The sequence below is a fragment of the Pteropus medius genome, unplaced genomic scaffold (assembly GCF_902729225.1).
Source record: "Pteropus medius unplaced genomic scaffold, Ma_sr-lr_union100, whole genome shotgun sequence".
NCBI lineage: Eukaryota > Metazoa > Chordata > Mammalia > Chiroptera > Pteropodidae > Pteropus > Pteropus medius.
The window spans coordinates 61,488,356-61,511,284 of record NW_024349800.1 but is presented as its reverse complement, the minus strand read 5'-3'; the positions used below and the strand labels follow the sequence as shown (position 1 = coordinate 61,511,284).

The 22,929-nt window shown below is 50.9% G+C and overlaps 1 protein-coding gene across 4 annotated transcripts in view; it reads left to right on the top strand.

Moving 5' to 3' along the window:
- The window catches only part of ASAP2 (ArfGAP with SH3 domain, ankyrin repeat and PH domain 2), a 136,629-nt gene that overhangs the window by 35,089 nt on the left and 78,611 nt on the right, over positions 1-22,929 (top strand). For all 4 annotated transcript variants that reach the window (XM_039888080.1, XM_039888079.1, XM_039888083.1 and 1 more), the window contains exon 2: positions 7,732-7,804. In XM_039888080.1, coding sequence (XP_039744014.1) covers positions 7,732-7,804 — 73 coding nt within the window. The remainder of the gene's footprint in view (positions 1-7,731; positions 7,805-22,929) is intronic.

The window sequence follows — 22,929 nt, the reverse complement described above, 5'->3', positions numbered from 1 at the left end:
GTATGTTTGCTTTTTTGAGAAGTAGTGAGTACTGTGCATATTAGCTTCAAAGCAGATAGCTTCTGGTCAGAGAAACAGAATATCTCTATTTTTATTGTCTTAGATTTATCTTTGTCTCCCTTGCCTACTCTTCACCCTTCAAACTAAACAAACGGCTCCATTAAATGCAGAATCTGGCTTAGGACTCGGCACTGGGGGTTTTCCAGCGACCACAGCCTGTCTGGCTGCAGGCTGGCGATGTGTCCTGTGGGAGGGACACTTCCGCAGGCCGCTGTGTCACTGGTGGGACAGGGATGAGGACCAGGGCCCGGGTCTGACTGTCCGGGCGGCGATGTGGGCGGGAGGTCAGCCTCGTCCCCTCAGTTGTGGTGGCCCAGGGAACCCGTTCTCTTGCTCTCCGTCTTGTTTTATTAGCTGGGATTTTGAAACTTCTTTTCTTTGGATGGAGAACAGACAAAGAAAGTAAAACCAAATGGTCTGAGGCCCTTCCTCGGGGAGAAATGCTCACATCCCCAAATGCTGAAAATAAACAGCCTTTAATGGCCCTCAGAAGCCAGGGAAGTTCCAGGCCGCCTCAGCCAAGAGCCGGCCTTGCCTCGTGCTGAGCGTCTGGCCCTTGTCGCTGTCCCTCAGTGGCAGGGACCCTGCCCTGCCTTTGCCCCTCCCCACCCACTTCCGGCCTCAGCCCCACTGCTCTGTCTGGCCCAGTGACCTGCTCTTCCTGGCTGTCTGGATGCTCTGCCCCGTCAGAAGTCACTCCTCTGAAATGCCACCTTTTCTTTCTGGCCCCCGCTGGCTTGGCCTTTGCAGTGTTTCTGTTCAGTGCCATGGCCTCACCTCACCGTCTTTCACTCTTCCGAGGTACGTGGGTGTCATTTGGGGGTGCTGTTCAGTGGGAAAAGAAGGCCCGAGACCGTGCGTCCGCATCTCCTGATGGGTCCTCATCTCTGGTCCCCGCTCCGCCCCTGGCTGGCTCTCAGGCCTCTGCTCCACGGCCGGCCCACCTGTCAGATTTGGCCCCCATTTGTGGACTCTTGTCCTCTGGTGCAGTGGAATCCAGTCTTCTGTGTGCGTTTTTGGCGAAGCTGTCTTTCCGCAAGCAAACGCTTCTGATGCCTGGCGTATAAACTGGCCCTGCTGTGTCTGGGGTGCCGAACTCCACACTTCTTCTCAGCTGTCGTGTCCTGGCCCCCGAAGGGGTTCGCGTGGTCCTCGAGGTAAATAGCAATGTGGAACTCCAGTTCTCAGATACACGAGGAGCTGTGGGTACACGTGTCAGCCTGTCCCCGGCTCCCCTGGCCTGAAGACTCCTGTGGTCCAGGGGGGCTGGTGTGGGCGCCCCATAGGGGCCCCGCGGACCTCTCACGGTGCGTGCAGCGGGGAGCCAGAGCAGAGATCAATGAAGCAGCAGCTGCCCGGGTCCTCAGCAGGCCGGTCTCTGTCCCCGTCAGTCAGCAGTCACTTTACTTAATTGCTCCGCCGCGCCATCTGTTGGGGTGGTCGGAGCGGGTATCCTCACACCAGCGGATACTTTCCACCTGCCGGGGCTGTGCTCATTCATATCATGCACCCCAGTTGGGGTGGCGGAGCCAGTGTGCTAAGGGGGTGAGGCGCGGGACAGACCACAGAATGGGTGTGAGTGATGGAGTCTCCAGGCAGACCCCCAGGACCTCCAGAAGCAGAGCCCTGCTTCGCGCGCCGTGTCAGCCTGCGGGGCTCGGAGAGAACATGTCCTGTCCCCTGTTTATGTTACTGAAATGCAGTTCATGTGGCCTGATCCTTGTTTCCTGGGGAAATCGGCCTGGCTTGTGATTCCATTGTCTTCTGGGACTGAGACAGATGTGGAAGGCTGACCTCACTCCCGACTGAAGGTCGCCTTCCCAGCCTCTGCCGCGGCTTCTGGCGCCCCCGGCCTCCGAGCCCGGCCCAGCGCGGTGGCCTCACCCGCTCTTCCCACGTCCCTCCGTGAAGTGTGAGCGCCTCCTGCTATACAGTGTCCTGTTTGGTTTGTGATCATTCTCCCGAGGTCGCCCATTTCCTGCCTTGCATCTGAGCTCCTTAGTCCGAGGGGGCAGAGCTAGAGTAAGGCTGTGTTGGAGGTGTCGGGGGACCCCTGGCCAGGCCCCGCTCCTGCTCCCCTGCGTCTCCAGGGCACCGGGGCCGTGGACACTGTGAGCGCCTCTCTTTGCTGCCGGTGTGTTGCAGCTGCCTGGCCAAAGTTCGCCTTTCCCTTTCAACTCCCCAGATTTCCCAGAAGCCTTTTGCCCCCTAAGTAAGAATCAGGATCGAAGCATTTTTATAGAGCCGGAGCTGACTGTCGTCTGTTTCCGTTTCTCTAAAACAGTGATCCAGTAAAAGATTGTGTTCCCGGCTGCCATCTCTGGTGACTGGGCTCGCGGGAGACCTGGCAGGTGCTGGTTCCGAACCGTACGGGCCTCAAGGTTGTCCCCTGATAGCGTGGCATTCATGCCTAGGCTGTTCCTTCCCCACGTAACGTTTTCACGTAGTGCGACACGGTCCGCTCAGCCACAGTAACGCCTCCTAGGTCAGGCGTTTGCGTCTCCTTTTGGAGTTTCCCATTTTTCTCAGCAGCATGTACATCCGTAGACATAAACAAGGTCGTCTAACGTTGCCTGTTGGAAAACATTTCATGGTATTATATTGCACGTGTACTCTCGCAACGTGCTTCTTTTCCTTGCCATTTTTGGGGAATGGGTGTTCTGCGTGGGTGAAGTTTGTTTCCTTTGCCGTGGAGACTCTATGTTATGTCGTCCATTTCACCATCGACAGGCTTGTGGCTTTGTCCAGTGTCCGGCTGTCTCGAATGCCGTGGGCATCAGGTGCAGATGCGTCTGTGCCATGAGCACCTTCGGTTTCATTGGATAGTGCCACAGTATGTCCTTCTCGTGTGGCCTGAGGCACACGTTCACACAGCTGTGACTTGCTTGGCTCTTTGTGATCTTAATTCTTGCTGACACCTGCTATTCTCTGGGCCTCTGCTTTCTTCCAGAAGTCGGCAGACCCGCGATTGCGCTGGCCTGACACCAAGCCTGCAGGCCGCATGCGTTTCTGTGCTTCCCAGAAGCCTCTGGGAGCGGTTGACACTGTCACTGATGTTACTTCAGGAGTAAAGTCAAAAGTGTGATGAGCAGCGCTGCCATCTAAATGTTCGGCTCTCTTGGCGAAGCTGTCCATGGGGCACAGGTCTGGGCGTTGTTTCATCTTTTTATTTAGTCCACTGCCTTTCAATAATGTCATGTCTTCACAGGTTGGCCTTTCGTAAGGGAGATGAGATGGGGCGTGAGAGTGGAATGTCACTCCCAGGTGGCCTACATGGGGGAGGAGGCGTGTGTTCTGCCATTCGCTTCTCCTAGGACAGTGGCTTCAAGTTCCAAGAATGAAGCCAGCCCCCCTCTCCCCGCTTGCTGGCTCGAATGGTGTCCTCGGGGTGCGGGGAACTGAACTGGTGCCGTGCTTTCGCCTCTGGAGCAGGGCCATGAGGAGCAGGGCCTGGCCGGCAGGGCTAGGAGACGGGGTGGCTCGTCTGGGCCAGAGGTCTGGACTCCATGTGCGGCCGGACAGTGAATAGTTGAGGCTTTTCAGGCCAGACGCAAAAGTGAAGATATTTTGTAGCTACTTGTAAGAGAAAAATAAATTTCCACAAAAATTTATTTTGTTAACGAAATTCCAAATAATATGATAATAATAATGATAGTAGTAGTAGTAGTAGTAGTAGTAATGAAATTCCAAATAATAATATAATAATAATAGTAGTAGTAGTAGTAGCAGCAGCAGTAATAGTGGAGTATAATTTTCTCGGCAATGTGTTCTAATGAGAAGCATGGAATTCTTTCTGGGGGATAGCATTCTCTTAATGGGGTTCAGAATTAGTGCTCCCCACCAGCCCGTTCTCACATCATTAGGAGACATTTGTCTGTACAGACCCTCAGCTCGTGGTCACACAGAAATGTGCCGAGGGCTCTGTGTGGCCTGCAGACCCCCACCCTGCACCAGGCTCATCTCAGAGAGACCATGAATTTGCCCCCCCGTCCAGCACCGGGACAAAGGTGCCCGCACGTCAGCATGGGGGGCCCAGCAGGGCTCTGGGGACACAGACTAGCCCTCTAAAGAGAGACAGGTGTGTAATATGGTGACGTTTGTGCTAGGCCGTGGAGGGAAGCGGGGAAGACCCCCTAGACGATTCCAGGCACGCAGAGGGGTCTGCGGGTCAGCAAAAACGTAAGGGGTGGCACGTTTAGAAACAGTCGAGTCAGTATGTTGCTTGTCGCTGGAGCTCTTGAGAAAGGTGACAAGACAACTGAATTTTTTCATTTTATTCAATTTTAATTATTTTTTTTTTAAATGTTAACATGTGGCTGGCGGCCACCCTCCTGGACAGCACGGGCAGCGAACAGTCCCGTGGTCTCTTCCGCAGGAGGGCCGTCCTTTCCCACGCCACACACGGCCCCGGAGCGGCATCCCCGGCTGGGACGGGCAGGGACCGGGGAGCGTGGCTGGCGGGAGTGAAGGGTCCACGGCTGATGGCATCACAGTCTAGGGATCAAAAGCGACGCTTTCGAAGTGGTTGAAAACAGTTGTTTATTTCCCTCTGCCGTATCCGAGACGCAACCCTACAGCCTTGTTTACGTAATAAATTTACTCTGTGAAACTTGTTTTATAAACTAAGGTCGGCTTGAATCTAACGCCTCAGAATTAATGGGGTTTGGCCCGAGTTAAGCTCTTGGGCGGTTCTTACTTAGGTCTGTCTTGGCCGTTTGAGGTTTTCACACGCAAATTCTGGCCAAAGCTGCAGCCTTTTCTCTCTCGTAAGCTCGGGTAGATTTGCGGGGCGGATGGTGTGGCTGAGTGCCTAGGCTGGTTACGAATCTCGCTCTGATTGGTAGACACCCTTGGTTTCTTGAGACTATCAAGTTTTGTTTTATTTACTGTTTTAAGATTCCAGAGCTGTTTTTCTATATAATTGACAGAAGACTTTTTCTAGCACTCAGCTTAATCATTCTGACTTCTCCCGACCAAGTTTAATCTTAATTGTCTATAAATATGCACCATAACGAAGGGTGTGTCTTTGAGTGGGGAAGTAATTGCTTTTCCCTCTTGCAATTTTAATTAAAATTTACCTGTACTTCCTGCCTCACCTTGATTTCCAAGCTCTTCTTCCCAGACAATGGCAAAGCAGCAGTTACTGTTTATCCACTCGTTTGTATTCAGGTAGAGCACGTCCCCTTTAATTACGAAGGCAGAGGATTCCCCTCAATGGCTGGTGTTACATGACTTCTTCAGTAAATGGTCTGGGAGGGGCGCGTCCCGCAGTACAACGTGGGAGGAAATCTGTCAGTTCCACGGGTCACAAAGCATGTTGCTTCGCTGGGCGGCCTTCTCTACTTGTAGGACGACCTCCACTCCAGCAGTCCCCAGATGCCAGAGCGACCTCGTGTCCCCAGAGTCGGGCTCAGTCACGCTGGGAAAATGGGAGTGGAGGTTAAGAGGGAAGCAGGGGAAGTAGTCTGAGGAGTTGGGGGGACAGTGGGTGGCGCTGGAGGTAAAGAGAAGGTGGGGAGCTAGGGTAGTTCATTGTGATGGAAGCCTGGGGTGCAGGTGGAAGTGGGGAAGCCGTCAGGAGATGAGGCTGGACAGGTACCAGGGCCAGATCACAAAAAGGTTTTAAATCCGTGCTAGAGTCAAGATGATGTTCTGAGGACATCAGGAAGCCTTATGGGTGACCTGGAACTTCGGTCGTGTGGTTGCACCCTGCGTGCATGGAGTTTCCTCCCTCACACCTCCCGGCACAGAGAAGGGGCTCGCTGGGGATGCTGGCTGATGTACGATGTTCCATACAGTGTAAGCAGGTGCCGTCTGCCATCCGCGGAGGCTGTAGGAGGTGGGGCGGGTTTTATTTTGTGAACACAGTGCAGATACTGTCCTGTTAGTTCTGAATGCTGGGCAGCACCACATTCCCTCCAAGTGCGAGATGAGATGTCGATTAGATCACGTGTGTTTTTCAGCGATGGCCCCTCACCTGGGGATCGGGATCTTTCACAACTTGGACGAGTGCGTCGAATCGGTCTTTGTGTGTGGGAGCTGTGCTCGCTGACACAGGGCCACTAAACCTTCAGGAGCCAGTGTTTCTGACACAGCCCTTGGTGAATCCTGCCTCGTTGTTGCTGGCAAAACTCTGAGAGTTGGTGCGTGTGTTGCGGGATGTTATTTACTGGGCGGCAGATTGGGGAGTAAAAGTCGATGAGACTTAGTGAGAAAGAAGAGTTCAGCAGTGATTTTCATGGGTTATTCGCTGTTTTCAAATCCCTTTTTATATCTCAAGGAAAGGTCAGGAATTGGCTAGAGTGATATCCTAGGAAAAGAAAATTCTCTACATGAAATCTCAACCCCCTTTCATCAGTCCTTCCCTGCCCTTCTGTACAATATGGCAGAAAATAACGCTTTCTTAAATGACAGCCTCTCTTTGTACTGTACTCACTCTGTCAAATGCCTGCGACTATTTTTCTATTTAAACTTGTCAGCAGCAGTCGCATTTGTTTTTAGCATCCAATGAAAGAGTCACTGTTGCATTAGATCTAGGACTCCCAATGCTGCTATTGAGTATGGAATCAGGAGGTGACTCAGGGAAGCCGGAGGTCCGGAAGCCATCGCTCTGAGGTGGTGTGCTCCATTTCAAGTGGTAGGCCATTGCGATTTTTGTCGTGATCAAAATTCATGGTGAATGACAACTCCTGTTACCGAGTGTCTGCTTTATATCAGATACCGGGCCGGGCGCATCCTCTGCGGTTTTTCGTTTAGTGTCTACAGTAACGCGTGAGTAACATCACTGCCCCAGTCTCCAAACACTGTCTCCGTCCCATCACAGCAACTGAAAGTGACACGCATTGATCTTCTGTGGGGTTTCATTGGGTTAAATGGAAATTTCAGCCCCATATCTTTTGCGAAAGCAGAGCTGTAATTAAGTTTCCGAGTTTGACAAGTCATTGAACAAATACTGTTTGAGCACTTAACTGTGTGCGAGGCCTTATAAGTGCTGTAGACCACTGCTGTGTCATGGTTGGTCTATAAATATTTGTCGAATATTAAGTCCATAAGTGTGTCTGTTTAGTCATTCAGCCTTGCAAAGTAGATATTGTTACTCCTGTCTTCTGGAAGGGAAATCTGAGGCTTGGCAAGGTTTAGGAACATGCCTTCCAAACCAAACAAACAAGTTCCTATTTGCGTCTTTCCCAGTTCAGAGTGGGTTTGCCTCCCACTGGCCCTGCTGCCTCTGGCCAGGCCGGTCTGGTGCTGGAAGGTGGCTGTCTGGGGGGGAAGTGCCGTGGCACTCTGCCTCACCCCACCCAGTCTCCCCTCCTGCCCGCCGCCCTTCCCCTGTCACAGAAGGGGCACAGACACAATGGCTGCGCTTCCCAGAGCCTTGCCGAGAGGACCGAGACGCCTTAGCAGCAGAGTTGGTCTGAGTGGCTTCGCTGCAGAAGGCCAGCGTCCAGCAGGTGGTGTGGACAGAGGCCAGGCCGTCACGTTCTGCAGGCGTATGAGGCACTCGAGGGCTGTTGCTTCAGTGACTGCTCGGTCTTCACACCACCCTGAGGACGTGTGTGCACTCGCAGCCCGGAGGGGCTTGCAGAGTGGCCGTCACGTGGCCGCTCTCCGATAGCCGTGACTTGAGCTGAAACTCGCGTTTTAATTGGTACGTTCTCTACCTTTCAGGCCTTGGACGTGGACCGGATGGTTCTGTACAAGATGAAGAAATCCGTGAAAGCCATAAACATCTCGGGGCTGGGTGAGTACAGAAAACCTAGGGGTTTCTGGTGGAAATATCACATAGTCCTGATGCCACGAGGTTGGTCACCGTTAATGAATAATCAACCGAACTCTGCATCTGGGCCTGCGGGTTGTATCAGTGAGTTGGGGTGTTCACATGTTACAAGTATGTTTTGTTTTGCTAATCATGTAACCATTGTGTGGGGCTCTGCCCTCCACCCCCACCCCACCCCACCCCACTTCGTGCTGCTCGTTTTCTGGAATGTAGCTGAGGTTCCCCCTGCAGCACTGCGTGAACCAGCTTTGCCAAACTGGCCGACGGGGACTCTGGACTTGTTCCTGCACCTGTCATTTAGTTCGTTAATAGATTTACATAAATATATTTTAAAGAAGAAAAAACTCCGCTGCAACCTTTGACTTAAAGATTGCAGGCCGCTATGTGCCAGGTCTGCCCCTTGCACAAAACCTTATAAATGATTGGAAATATTTTTTTTTAGTCATTAAATGGCTGTATAGTCTCATTTGGAAACAAGAGTGGCAATATTGGGGCACTGGAAGTTTCTCTGAGCAGAAAGAGGTCATCCATCCGGCACTAGCAGTGTCAAACACTGAACACCGAGAGTCGCCGTGGAGAGAGTTTGACTATTTTATTGATGAATGGCACCACCCAGCACAATGGGAAGTTGATTCCCCAAAGCCAGAGGCTCCCAGTGGCGTGCAGGTTACAGATTCTTTGGTGCAAATCACAAGAGGCCGTGGGTCAGGTTCAGGGTCGTGCTGGGAGCTGATCGGTCGGAGGTGAGGTGAGGGTGACGATCCTTTCTTCGGGTCTTGAGACAGTGCCGAGGTCTTTTTTGGCATCCCTCTGTCCAGTTTCATGGGAAAGTAGCCAGGGGGTCTCTCCACCTTAGGGCTCAGGAGCTCAGACGTAACTCAGGTCAAGATGTCGTCTTCATCCTGCAACCCTCAGCAGTGCTGGTGTCAGGGTCAACAGGTAGATCAGTGTGACAGAACAGAGCATCTGGAAATAGGCCCACGTTTAAATTCTTTTTAAAAAAATTTATCAGCAGAGTTGCCAAGGCAATCCAATGGGGAAAAGAAAGTGTTTTCAGCAAATGGTGCCAGAAAAATTGACTATTCCCATGGGAACAAATGAGCCACAGCGCTCTCATCCCTTAAATAAAAGTGAGTTTGAAATGAATAGTAGATGGAAATGTAAAAGATAAAACTGTAAAACTTCTTGGAAGAACACAGGAGAATCTCTGCACCCTGGGGCGGGCAGACGGAAAAGGGAGTGGGAAGGGGGCATTTCTGAAGAAAGAATAGCCGAAAAAGTCCCAGAACTAAAGAAAGATTTAAGATCTCAGATTGAGAGAGTGCACTGAATTCTAAGCAAAATGAATTGTATATACATAGACACACACACGAATGTACGTGTGTGTGCAAGTATGCATGTATATGTAGGTATGGGTGGGTATGTGTCTCGAGACGTGTCCTACTATCTCGATAGCAGGGATGAAAAGAAAATTTAAAAATTACCAAGAGCCGAAAGGCGCGCGCACGCACGTACACACACCGAGATTTGGGGAAAACATGCTAAAACATGATCGTGTTAGAGTTTTGAGTTTATTTATAGATATTTTTCCTCCCCTATCTTGCATATTTTATATATTGTAATTGTCTTGATGTTAAATGATTAGACAGGTATTAAGTTGTTTATGATAAGTGCCAAACAAATGTGAAAAGTTAAGGAAAGCTAAGGAGAGATAAACTTAGTCTACTTCTTGACTGAGCGGGTTCCCAACTAAGTGTGAAAGCTTTTTGGACCTGGAGTGTGTGGCGTTAGCTATGTGCCCTGGAGCTGTGTGCCCCATGTCCATGCTTCTGAAATAGCCCCTTTATGGCAGACTGCAGATCAGTGGTTCTCAGTCCGGAGGATATTGGCCATCCCCCGCCCCCACACTTGGCTGTAACAACTGGGTGGGGGCGGGCGGTGCATGCGCAAGCACACTTTTGGTGCCTAAGGCTTTGAGGCCAGGGATGCTGCTAGAGGTCCTTTGATGGGCAGGACAGACCCCGGCAAAGAACCGCCTGGCTTCTCGTGTCAGTAGTGCCAGTTGAAGGTTGAGAAACTGTCATCCAAATGTTCCTCAAAGTCTCTACTATTTTTAAAAAACAAACAACAAAACTGATACAAAAGCCACCACTCTGCCTAACTTGCCAGTAAATTAATATTGATTGATTGATTACCTGATAACTACAAGTTCAATGAAAGAAGGAAGTAGAGTTGGTTTTCGGTGACTGACACCTAAGTGGAAGTAAGAAACGTTGGGAAATCGTGATTATTTTTATTTAATATAATTAACAAAGAAATAGTATAAAACGCTCTCTGCTCAATACAGCACTGAGATTCGCTGGAACAGGGGTTTGACTGTCCAAAAAGGTAAATCACCTGTCTTTTGGCTCTTTTCCCGGATAAACCGAGGGGCAGGGGGTGTTGATGTTTTGGAGTACTTCCGCGTACCTTGTGCTTTCTATACATTATGCTAATCTTTACAAGGCATTCTCCGTTTGCAGACCAGGAACCCGAGACCAGAAGGTCAAAGGTATTCCCTTGAGCTTGGCTTCCTGCTGGTCCGGGCTGTCAGAGGCCCCCACACAGCCTCAGAGTTTGTGGCACACTGAGCGACTGTCTTCAAACCCTCAAGAAATCACTAAGAGATGGATGCTCAGTTTTGTTGACAAACATCAGATTTCAAAAAGTATCTTAAGAGATTTTTTTTTTTTTCTTCATTTCAGTTTTTTGAGTTTATAATTTAAAGCTAGTATAAAAGGGATATTTTATATTCTGATCAGGTTCAAAAGCGACTTTAAAGTCATGCCGAGAAGGCCGTTCTTAGAAATAAAAAATGAAGTAATGTGCTTTTCTTGTGCTGACACTGGCTACCCTTCCGGAGGGACTCGTGTGTCTCCTGAGACTAGCCCAGAGCCCAGCAGTGTAGCTTTAAAAAAAATAAACATTAGACAGGAGAAGGTGTCAGCAAGCCAGCCTTTGCGAATTTAACAGCACTTATATCTAATCTGCCTTTCTGAGCTGCATTGTTGAGCGTGTGCCACAAACGCCATCCCCTTACCGGCGACCCAGAGTCATCTAAAATACAACCCAGTGAAGGCCCTGCTCTGCTCCGAACTCGGCAGCGTTTCCTCTGTGCCCACCCTGATGTTCGTGGGGGTGCGTTCCTGAGCCTGGGAGGGATGGGGAAGGCCTCTGGACTCTAGAATTTTCGGCAAACTGGGGTAAAGCGCAGGTAAACAGGTTTCTTTCTGGCAGGACGAGCCCAAGCTTTTCGTGTCCTGGTGTAGATTGTGAGAGAGACTTAGTCGTGATAACCTTTCTCGAATTTATTTGCTTAGGAAATTGCCACTGTCTCCCTAACCTCAGGTTAGGAAACGCTGCCGAAAAGAGATGAGGTCCAAGCTCCTTGCATCACCCGGACCCCGGCTACCTGTCCAGAGGTCCCCCCAATGTGTTGTGCCTCCTTCCCTCTGCGCATGATCTTCTGTGTGCTTGAAATGGCATTTTGCCACTTCAGCGGAGGAAAGAGAGGCTTGAAGAAGTCGAGAAGTCTGTTCTGGGGTTAACACAGCTCGTGTCCTTTCTGGGGCGCCACGCACACGGCAGGCCGTCAGCCCGACCTTGCTGGGGGCCTCCTGTTTTTGACATCTGTATCACGCCAAGTTTGAGTGATTATGAGGCCATGAGTCTGAATTTTTTTTTTAAGGCCAGAATGTTGTTCCTGAGGTCCTTATTTCAGAACAAGGGTTCTCTACTTCAAAAAAGTCACCTGAGGAAGCCCCACCCCTTTCCGGTCATGTGGCCGGTGTTGTCCATAGCGTTTTTGGAGCTCTTCTCTGGAATGGCTTTCAGCAGCAGCATCTTCTGAATATATTTTCTAAGGATAGATTAAGTGATTTCTTTAGAAGTAGACATCAGAAGTAAGCGAGGCATGTTCAGCAGGGGAGTAAGCTGCCGGCGACCACCATTGGACAGGAGCCAGACCGCTGCACTCACTCCGGCCCTAAGGGCAGTGGTGCCAGGGGAAGGTCCCCTTAACGTCTGACCCCACAGAGTGCACATTGTCGCGTTTCTGCTGTAAGTCCTGAGCTGCCCTCTTCGTGTAGGAGAGCGACACTTGTAATTTTAGGTGCAGGCAGTGTGTGCGATGGGAGACTCTGGTCTGCTGTGTCCTCACACAGCAGATTTATACAGATTTCTATACCAGGGGGCTTTGCAGTGCCCGGGAGCAGCCAGCTGTGCTTTTTACAGCCTAAGAATGGTTTTGACCCCCTCACCTCGTAACCACACAGTGACCCCAGTATTGCCTTTTGTCCCGCAAAGCCCTTAATACCTACTTCCTGGCTCTTTAGGAAGACGTTTGCCGACCCCTGCTTTAGAGTAGTGGTTCTGACACTTCAGAGAACCCCGATGTCCTGGAGCCCCAATTAAAGCACGGACTGCTGGGCAGCCCGCAGCTTCTGGCTCAGTGGGTGCAGGGCGGAGCCTGCATGTTTGCTAAATCAGCTGAGTTCTCAGGCGATGCTGAATGTCACCTTAGACACACACACACCCCCAGACACACATTCATACATGCATACACACTCACACAGACACATACACACACACTCACATATACACAGGTACACTCACATACACACATTCACACATACACACAGACACATTCACATATACACAGACACACACACACACACACACACACACACACACATGTGCATCACACATACACAGATACACACAGACCCACAGACACACCTCGACTTCAAACCTTGGACTGGGCCATAAGGGCATCGGTATGTCCCCCATGTATACAAAACAATAGTTTTCTTACACAATAGCAAGTATATTATGTTGGCTCCCAGTTTTTGAAAAGATGACAAATAACCCCCCTAGAGGTATTTTCTGGAACGACTTATGTACAGTTTTGCAAAAACAATTATTATAGTGATTTGTTGAGAAGCTATTTCTATAATAATTTCTCCCACTCATAATAGACCGCTCTCTAATCTCTTTTTTAAAAGTTCATATTTATTCTAAAACGTCTATTAGCCTAAAATTTCCCAAGCTTTGTGTCAACCCGAAGGTGTTTTTTTCCCCTGCTGGGAAGTTGAGGCGAACATTTTCCCGCTGTGTTTGACGTATCACTCGGTGGAGGAAATGCATCTTTATCAAGCACGAGGCTTTCATTTTCACTTCTCTGGAATGACTCTGTCTTAAAGACATGGTGTTGTCTGTCCTGCCCGGGCGTCAGCACTTCTCCACTCTTGATCCGAACGTCCTAGAGAAATCGTCACATCCTTGAAATGAAACGTTAAGAAATGCTGGTTTCCCCTCAAAGCCTTACCAGCAAAGGACAGTGAGAATTCAACTCTGTGTGTGTTTCTCCGTTATTTGCAGTGCTCATTCGGATACGACTATTACTGCACCACTTAAAGTTAATACTTTAATAAAGAATTGTTTCTATTATAGTATGTGCAGTTGACCCTTGAACAAAATGGGTTTGAACTGGGCGGGTCCACTCATATGCGGGTTTCTTCAATAAATATACAGTCGGCCTTCAGTATCCCCAGGTTTCGCATTTGTGGATTCAACCAGCTGCCAATCGGGAATCCATGGATGTGGACGGCTGACTGTGCGTTGTTTTACACCATTTTATATAAGAGACTGGAACATCTGTGGATTTCGATATCCACTGGGGGTCTTAGAACCAGTCCCCTGAGGATATCAAGGGACAGTAGTTAAGTCAGAAATTATACATGGGTTTTTGCCTGCGTGGCGTGGGGGTTGGAGCTCCTGGCCCCCGTGTTGTTTGGGTGTCAACTGTAGTTAGGATAGAGCAGTTTAAAAAATACATGTGTAATAGTTTAGGAAGTGACGTTTCATTGTGCATTAAGAAGATACAAGATCTGGCATGATTTTCTACCTGTTACATGAGAAGATGACTAAATCACAGTAATCGCCAGTGTTTGGCAAGAATGTGGTGAAACTGGCATTCTGCTACTTTGCTGCAGCATCGAGAACTGGCGCAGAGGTTTTGGAGCGCAATTAGGCAGTGCACACCAAGAAAAATAAAAATGGAAGATGTACAAGTCGCTCGTTGGATTGTTGCATTGCTTACCGTAGCGAAAAGGGAAAGCCTCCTCTAACCAACCTAGGATCCAGCTGCTGATGGAGTTGTGGTTATGTAGCAACAAGAAGCAAAATGCTTGTGACGGAACCTTCAGACGGTAAAACTCAGGATGCAAAATATGTGTGTACCAACCTGTGATGAGAGAGCGGGAGATTTAACACGATGCAGGAAAGAAGGTACATCTGTGTCGATCATGACCTTGAGAGCGGGAAAATAATAATAATCTGACACTCAAGAAGTACTTAACTATAAGCCAAGCACGGTGCTAAATAAATATTTCACATCAATTTAATCCTCACAACTCTGTGCGTTAGGTACTGTCAGTAACTCCACCTACAGACGAGGTCACTGAGTAGCCATTGACCAAGGATTGTGTAGCCAGCAGAGGAGCTGAGACCGAAAACAGGTCTGCTTCCTAGTGGCACTGTGACCATGGCACCACTCTCAGGCACACGGGCACGATGTGAATGAGATCACAGTGCGGAGAACCACGCAGTCCTGCTGTGACGACGTGCTGGCGTCGTCTGGCCGAGCCCTAGCGATTTTGATGAGAAAACTCGGCAGAGTGGGTGGGGGTTGGTCGATCACAAGTTCAGTAGGAGCCAGTACGTGACAGGCGTGCTCAAGGATGAGTCACAGGTGACCTTAGGGAAGTGTGTAGTTCTTCCAAAAAAGGAGGCGGGTGTCCCATTCTTAAATGCAGCGTTTTAAGAGGAACCTCGAGATCTTAGCGGTGAACACCTTGGAGGAGGACATCGGAAGGACGCAGGACGTCTCGGCCCGGGCACGGTGGGAGAAAGCATTTCCGAGGCGGCTCCCTCTGGGATGAGGAAGCGAGACACACCATCTGGCTCTCCAGAGGGCGGTTTCAGGAGAGCAGGTTTTGACTCAGATAAGCGGGAGACGTTAGCTGGTGAGCTGGTCATTGGAAGGGTTCCATAGGGGTTGGTGGTCCTCGGTCTCTAAGGAAGTCATCGTGAGGGATGGAGACATGGACTCCAAGAGTTCGAGACGCCCTCCAGTTCCACGGCTCTGGGGTTCCAGGTACCTGTCCTCTGCCGGTGAAAAATAACGATCGGAGCTCAGGTGGCACTTACGGAAGCCTGTTGGCAGCGATCAGCCTATTCACAGTGGGGTAGCTGCTCCGAAGGGATGCTAAGACTCGTGGCTTAAAGCCCCACATATTAATACGAGTCATATTCAGGGCCATTGTATTTATTGAGAACTTAAGCTCATCTAGGCTAGGACTATTTTATTTGGTGTGTTGGGTCTATGGACAGGTGAAGGAGTCTATGCATCCCAAAATCTGTATGGAAAATTGCATAACAATACATTTTCCTGAAGAGATGATCCAGAACATTTCCTGAGTTTTATTGGTGTCTGTGATAACCCAAAGATTTAAAAGTCACCCATCTTGCCAAACCCCACGTTTATGGATGTGGACACTGTCCTGGAGTTGGCCATCTGCCTCACGGACTACAAAGCATCAGTCACATTGTTCAGCAGACATCTCTGAACCTGTTTCCTCATCTGTAAAATCCCACAGTTGTAAAGATGAAGCCGTGTGTGTGTGCGTGTGCGTGTGTACGTGCAAGCTCCCCTACTCGAGTGGAAGCTATTGTTACGTGAGGCTCCTTGTCCCTGTGGGGTGAAGACCCTGGGGACCATCGCAGCACGGGAGTGGTCTTCGTCCCTGGTCTGCTGTGCTCTCTGTGGAGGTGGGATGGGGGCGTCTGGTGAGCGTCCTTAAGCAGCGAGCGTTGTAGCCCTCCAGTATGGGAAGGTCAGAACCAAGGGGCAAAGGCTGAAAGCCGTCTGCAGTGAGCTGGTGCACGTTCTGTAACGCAGCCGATCAGATTGCTTTGCCGACAGAGGGCATCTGTGTAACTGACGCCCAGTTTCTAAGGGCCGGCTGTCCCCATCATGGTGTTGCTTCCGTGTTCGGCGGGGCGTCCAGGCTGGGGGAGAGCCAGCCAGCTCTTAGGGTCTCGTCTCCGTCACCGCCTGGCCTGAGAGCAGCCCTGGGCTGGAACGTAGCTCTTTGGATAAGGAGCCTGGGGCGAGGCAACCAGCTGCCGCTCAGTTTTAAACCCGCCTTGTGCGAGATTCTGAAGGAGGAAACTCATCTCCAGGAAGCCTTTCCATCCCCAGCCGCCAGAAAATTACTCTCCCTCGCGCGCTGCTGTCAGCTGTCATGCTGCACGCCCGCCCGCCTGCTGCCGCACGTGCCGCCGTGGGTTGCTTTCGCGTGTTTGTCTTGCTCGGTTGTGTTGGTGTCGTACCAAGTTTTGTTCATCTTCGTTCCCTCCAAATTCAGCTTTCTCAAGTGTCAGTCTTATATCGTGTTACAACCTTCTGGGGTCCCCAAATGAGACGTCATCCCTTCATCTGCCCCTTGCCTGCCTCGCCTCTTCATCTGTCGCCTCTCGCCGTGCTCTGGCCGTACCGGGCCCCCGAGGCGCCCCCCGTGTGTTTGTCTGTGTGATTGGCGGCCGGTTCCTTGAGGACAGGGCTGTTTCGTGAATCTGTATTCCTTACTGCTGCCTGCATACTCGGTTTCAGCGTGGTTGGGTTTTATCCTTTAGTATCCAGGAACGTCCTTGACTGATGGTGGGTATTCAGGAAATAACGGGGTGAATAAATGAAATCACTTTCGTGTTCATGCGTCTTCTGTACTCTGAGCTTGTCGTCTGACGAGACAGAAAGAGCCAGTGTGTCAGTCTGTTCTTCACCCCTTTCTTTCCAAGCGGACTGCTGGCATTGGGGGTTGTTAAGTTATTCATACAGAATTCCAGTTGTCTTTTGTTTTTTTGTTTTTGTTTTTTTGTCATTAATACAGGGCAGGATTAAAAAATACTGGGTGATCACAGACAGAAGTTTTCATGTCCTAATAGTCAACCCTCACCCTCTCTCATCATCTCCATGGCTCGCTGCCTGTGCTGGGAGTCACCAGCCTAGACACATTCCCGCGCTAGTCATCCGTATGACTGGCGGTTTCCGTAAGGTCAAAGGGGACATACCCCAGGAAAGCCATAATGGAAATGGGTTTCGAGTGAAATTTTAAAAGTAGAAGGGAGCATAGCACGTGGGGAAGAGTGGGGGAAGCAGCAGGTGATGACGCTCCAAGGGAGACGCTGTCTCTGTCGGGCGGGCTCGGGCGAGGGCCCGGACGGGTTATAAAACAGGAGAGCGTCTCCGCACACCCTCCGTGGTCGTAGGCCCTCGCGTCAAGGCCGTCTCTGTCTGTCCTGTCAGCTGATGCAGGGGAAACCGGTGGAGAAAGACAGGTCGCAGCACTTTTGATAGGTGTAGGCGCAGAGAACCGAAATAATCGATCCATGGAAGCTGACGCTTCAGATCATTTCATTTATTCCTTACGTTGTTTTCTGTTCATAAGGGCAATACGCGCTTCTTTTAGAAAATTTGGAAATTTCAGAAAAGCAGTGGAACAAAAGTCATGGCCCCGACCAGGTCCCACCCTCCAGGTGATGGGAGAGGCTGCGGTGCAGACAAGTCCGAGGTGGGCCTGTGACTGAAGGGCACAGGGCATCACCTGGAGAGCACCTGGCCTGGTACCCGGCATTTCCAGTCGCACCTCACTGAGCACCTGCAGGTTGGGTCACCACCGTGAGCATTTTGATGTGTTTTCCTTTCAGCCTCTTCTCTGCATTTCACTCCTTACGAAACGGATTTGAGCATCCGTACGGTTTTGTGACCTGCCACCTGCCCTAACCGTGCTCTGCACCACGATTTTAAAAGCCCGCGTGTTTCCATCTGCAGATCCACTTCCGTGTCGATGGGACACTCCAATTTTCAGTCCTCACCCTTCACAAACCGTCCCATACGCACGTCTCTGGTCGCCCTGGTATTTCCTAGAGTAGATTTCTAAAAGTGCAATTATTGGGTAGCAGAAATATTTTTAAGACTTTCGGTACAGATTACCAGATTGCGAACTGCGAGATTTCTATCTGGGATGATTCTTGAAATACAATTCTAAAAAAAATGGTTTTCTGCCTTGGGACGGTCACAGAGGACAGATCCTGCTAAGAAATGGGGATTATCTTTGACTTGAAGAAATTGCTTTTCCATGAGTTCAGCTGCCACGAGTTAGATCTGAGCCCAGGCGATGTGTGGGGCCAAGAGCTCCGGGGGACACGGTCTCCTTCATGCCGAGTCGGACGGATCATCCTGACATTACAACTGTGGCTCACCTCTGAATATTAACCACCATGTCATCTAGGGAGGGTCCTTGTGAAGCTGCTACCGCAGAGAGCGTGTGTCTCGTCTCAAGTGCACCCTCGGCGGAGCTGTCTGTGTGGATGGTCGGCATGTGCACTGTCAGCAGATGAGTTTGCCTCAGCCTGACCACCAAGCGGCTGGCGGTCTGGCCAGGAAGAGCGGGGTGCGGGGTTGTAGCCAGGGCAAGCCCTGAGACTGAGGCCGGGCGGTCATCAGGCTGCCCACGCACCCACCCACCCTCTTTCTCTCTCGTTATGGCACTTGGTGTTCGGGTCACCAGTGCGTATGTCTGCGTGGCTGGAGGACTGTAGCACACGTGTGTTAGCTGAGCGCTGAGACAGTGACGATGTGATGAGCAAACGAGGAAGCGGTCCCTAGTGTGGTTGGAAGGCCGTTGGAGGCTGGGCATCGGGAGCCCTGAGTTCTTGCTCCAGCTCTGCTGCAAACCAGCTGTGTGACCTTGAGCCGGTCAGCACCCTATCTGAGCTTTGCTTTTCTTGTCTGTAAGGAGAAGACGCTGGACTCAATAGCGGGCATGGATGGCCCTCAGGAGGATGGAGCATGAGGCCTGTGCTCCCCTGTGATGGTTTTGAGAGCTGGGAGCTGGGCCCAGTCAGGGGCTATAAAACAGAGAACGTCCACGGCCTCTGGACACGTGGGGCTCCTCCTGCTTCCCTGGGGTGGACGTCCTCCTCTTCCTGCTGCTTCCTCATATGAAAATTTCTCCCTGACCTTGGAGTCCCAGCTCAGATATCTCTTTCCCGGTGCCTCGGAATCCTCCGTACCCAGCACGTTGCAGGCCATCAGCACACGGAGCGATGTGTCTTCCCTGGACGTCGATCGCACCGTCTTTGTGTCCCCCCCACCGCACGCTGCCGCTTTGCCGCAGGGCTGGACGTAACGAGTGACACGTCTGAGGTGAAAGTGAAGGTGGTCAGAGGCGAATCGGCTGTGGGACCCTCGTGTCCTTTGGCCGGTCGGTGGCTTGCTGCCCTTCTTTGCTGTGGCCTGTTGTCACTTCTCGCTCTTTTTGGATCAAGTGATTTTCGCTTGAACTCCATGCGGTGGGCTTTTCTCCTTGATATCAATTTTTTTTAAATAACTGAATTGAGTAAACTAAAAAGCTCATAGCAAAACCCATTCCTTACCTCTCAACTCAGTACGTGCACGTGCACGCTGGCTTCATAACTGGTTTTTCCGTGACAGTCTCTCATTTCATCCTCTTGAGTGGATTGGTGGAAGCAGGACTTTCGTGCCGTGAGGTATGGACATGGGAGGTCAGCTGGGTTAGAACTGAGAAGAGATAGGGTCTTGTCTGTGGTCTCGGTGACTCAGATTCTCATTTTCCTAAGTCCCTCCCACAGCAGATTCTCAGGTCTGGATCATTAATGAGAACCAGAATAAAAGATGTATTTGAACAAGGGGGAGGTGGGAGAGAGAGTGAGCTCTTTTTAGAAGAACAGCTTTCACAATTCTGTAAATAAAAGCTGATAGCCCAGTTTGGGTTCTTTCCAGAAACTTTATTCCCAAGCTATTTATTTTAAGTTCCTATTTTAAATTTGTTTTTGGCAAAAGAAAAATAAAGGCACCCAACCACTTTCTGTTCTCCAGTAGGAAAATCTCAAACTTTAGGCGATCTGGAGCAGCCGGTCGGTCAGTTAATGTGTCTTCAGGGAGGGTCGACTGTTCTTACGGTGGGCACCATGCTGGGTGTCACGGGAAGACCCGAGAGACTCAGGGCTGTGGTCTTTATCAAGAAGCTTCAAACCGACTTGCAGGAAGAGAGATTCGTGTTCAGAACGCCACCCTCGGTCACCGCGAAGAGGTGCCCACTGAGCTAAGCTGGGAGAGCTTAAGCATTGGAAAGTGCTGATGGCAGTGCATCGGAACACCGTACACGTAAGGACACGGGGTCACGGTGATGGTGACGACGCCAGCCAGCCACAACACTCCTGGTCACCAGCGCGGTTGCTGGAATCAACACATTCTAAAAATTTATAAGGGAAAGAACTTTAAAACACACACACGCACACACACACAAACCATACCTGCACCAGGTGGTCAGTTGAGAAGCCCAGAAGGAGCGATGATAGGAAGTTTGTTCGTGCTCCTCGGTGCTGGACGTGAAGCGAGGCCTTGCCGTCTGTGCCAGGTCGGTCGGCCGTTGGTGAAGAGCAGGCAGGTTCCTCTCCCACGGGGGACCAGGGGCTGGGAGGCAGCTTTCGTCGGGAACAGACGGTGGGTTTGGCCCCTGGCCCACCTCTTACCGGCTGTGAGATCTAGGGCAAATCATAGAACCCCTCCCACTCCACTTTATTCAAAAGGTAATAGGCATGATGATCACACCTCATGGTGATATAAGGTTAAGTTGAACAAAAGGCTTAAAGGCCATGGAAGAAGCAGTTACCAAAAGCGGATTCCCTCCCCTGCCTTTCGAGGGTCCAGGCACCGATTTGAGGGTGCCACACAGCCCCCAGGGCCAGCGTGGCCTCTGCATTCCTGTGTCTCTCTCACCCAGTGGAGTGACATCACCAGACGTCTGTCTGTGGCTGTCGCTCCCTTCCAAGACCACACAGGAATTGCCCACATCGTGACCACCAATTTTGAAATAGTTAAAATAGCTTGTGGTTTGGAAGGAACTGTCCTCCGCTGCTGACCACAAGCAGAATTACAAGTAGAGCGAACTAGAAGGCACAAATGATCTCCTTCTGCAATGGAACTGTAGAAATCTAAAGCTTGGGCACTTTTGGTTTTGGCGAGGTGAGCTATTTTTAGTGACGGAGCAAACTCCAGTGTAGCAGAGCAGAAGGATGGGCTTCGGGTCAGACTGACGAGGGTCTGAACCCGGCTCGGCCACTTTCTGGCTGTGTCTTAGCACACGTTATTTGGTCTTTGAGCCCTAGTTTCCTTCCAGCATCATGAGAAGTAACACGTGTCATATAGAGTGGTTGTGAAGTATAGAAAAAACACACAAGTCGTCTGTGCATATAAGTGACATCTGTGCCGTTAGCTGTTGGGGTTGTGCTGAGTGTGTTTGAACTGCGATCCTTACTTATTCTGTTCTTTGATTCTTACCTTAACCTTGTGACCATCTCACAGCAGGTTTTAGCCTTCGTGTGGCTGAGACACAGCCCCAGTGAGAGCGAATGACTTACTAAGGTCGCACGTGTTCACTGGGAGCCGTGGGACTGGAACCCACATCGTCTAAGGGCTCGTCCGCTCGGCCGCACAGGACCTGTGTGTGTTGCTGTCTTAGCTCGTTTGCTGACTGCGGTCTCAGAAATGCAGCTAATTTATGCAGAACTCTCAGGTCCTTTTCCGGAATGTCAAAAAAAAGGGCAGGAGGGGAAAAGGGCTTGAGCAGTGAAATTAATTTTCTCTTGTGCTTGTTAGGTCCACTTAAGAATTCCCTAATACCTCCAAATGCCGCCGGAAGTCAAGGGCAAGGCGCCTCCTTGACCTGACGGGTGGCAGACTCGTTGTGGGTCGTAGGGATCTGGCTCCGGGGGAAGGCTTGCCCTCTGCGAATGTTCCCCTCCTTTGCCCCAGCTGTCAGGCCAGCCCAGGCCGCGTCCTTGGCTGACAGTGGTTTTATTTCCCCGAGGACTTCAGTAGAGTTCACATACAAATTTACACTACATGTCTGCCTGCCCTTTTGTTCCTGTAAAGTGGTCGTATTGTGTTTCCAATTGAAATGATGAGAAAACAGACATCGGGTATCCCATGCAAACAGAAGTCGTCTTCTTATAGACCGCCTAGGTTTGTTCAAAAAGGCCTGACCTGGAAGTTAGGAGGTGATAGTCAACCATGAAGTGACCACGATTACCTGTGCCCCCGCCCCCCTGCCCCCCGCCCCTGTTTCTGATCAGAGATCTGAGACGGGACTCTGGCAGGAGTTGGGAACCACTGAGCCGGAGACCCAGAATCCAGGTTTTTACTCTTTTGGGTGCTGCTTTGAGGCCTCATGGTAGTAAGAGACCATCAGATCAGTGACCAGGGTTTGCTTTTCTTCAAACAACATATGTTTCAGGCACAGAGATGAATAAAGCCTAGTCCCTGTCCTCTACACACTTCCAGCGTATCGGGGAACGCACCCACCAGACAATTCCAATGCGATGTGCTAAGTGTAAGGCCAGGAAGCTGCCGCAGCCAGGTGCCCAGCATAGGCGGAGTCAAGGAGGGCTTCCTGGAGGAGGGCAGAGTCCGTGGGATACACAGGGGTCAGGGATGACAGGGCCCCCAGGCAGAGGATGCGTCATGAGTAGAGGCACGGAGGCGCTCAGCTGACCTTTGCTGCCCTGGCCTGTGCCTGGAAGACCAGGCTCTTCCAGTGTCGAAAGGAGATGGTGTGAGGCTCGGGCTTAGTCGTGAGTTTCACACCAGACAGGAACAGGAACCTCTTGCTGAGCTTCTGGGGGAGTGCTGAGCTGTCACTCAGGTGGTGACTCCTGCCGTCATGCAGGCCACAGGTCCCCAACCCCCGTCTGTGGCCTGTGAGGACCCAGGCCGCACAGCAGGACGTGAGCGGCGGGCGAGTGAGCGAAGCTCCGTCTGCGTTTGCAGCCGCTGCCCAGCGCCAGCATCGCCGCCTCAGCTCCGCCTCAGGCCATCAGGCGTTAGATGCTCATAGGAGCCCCGGTCCCTGCTGCCACAAAGCGTGGGGACCGCTGATATAGGCCAAGGAGGAGTCCGAGGGAGG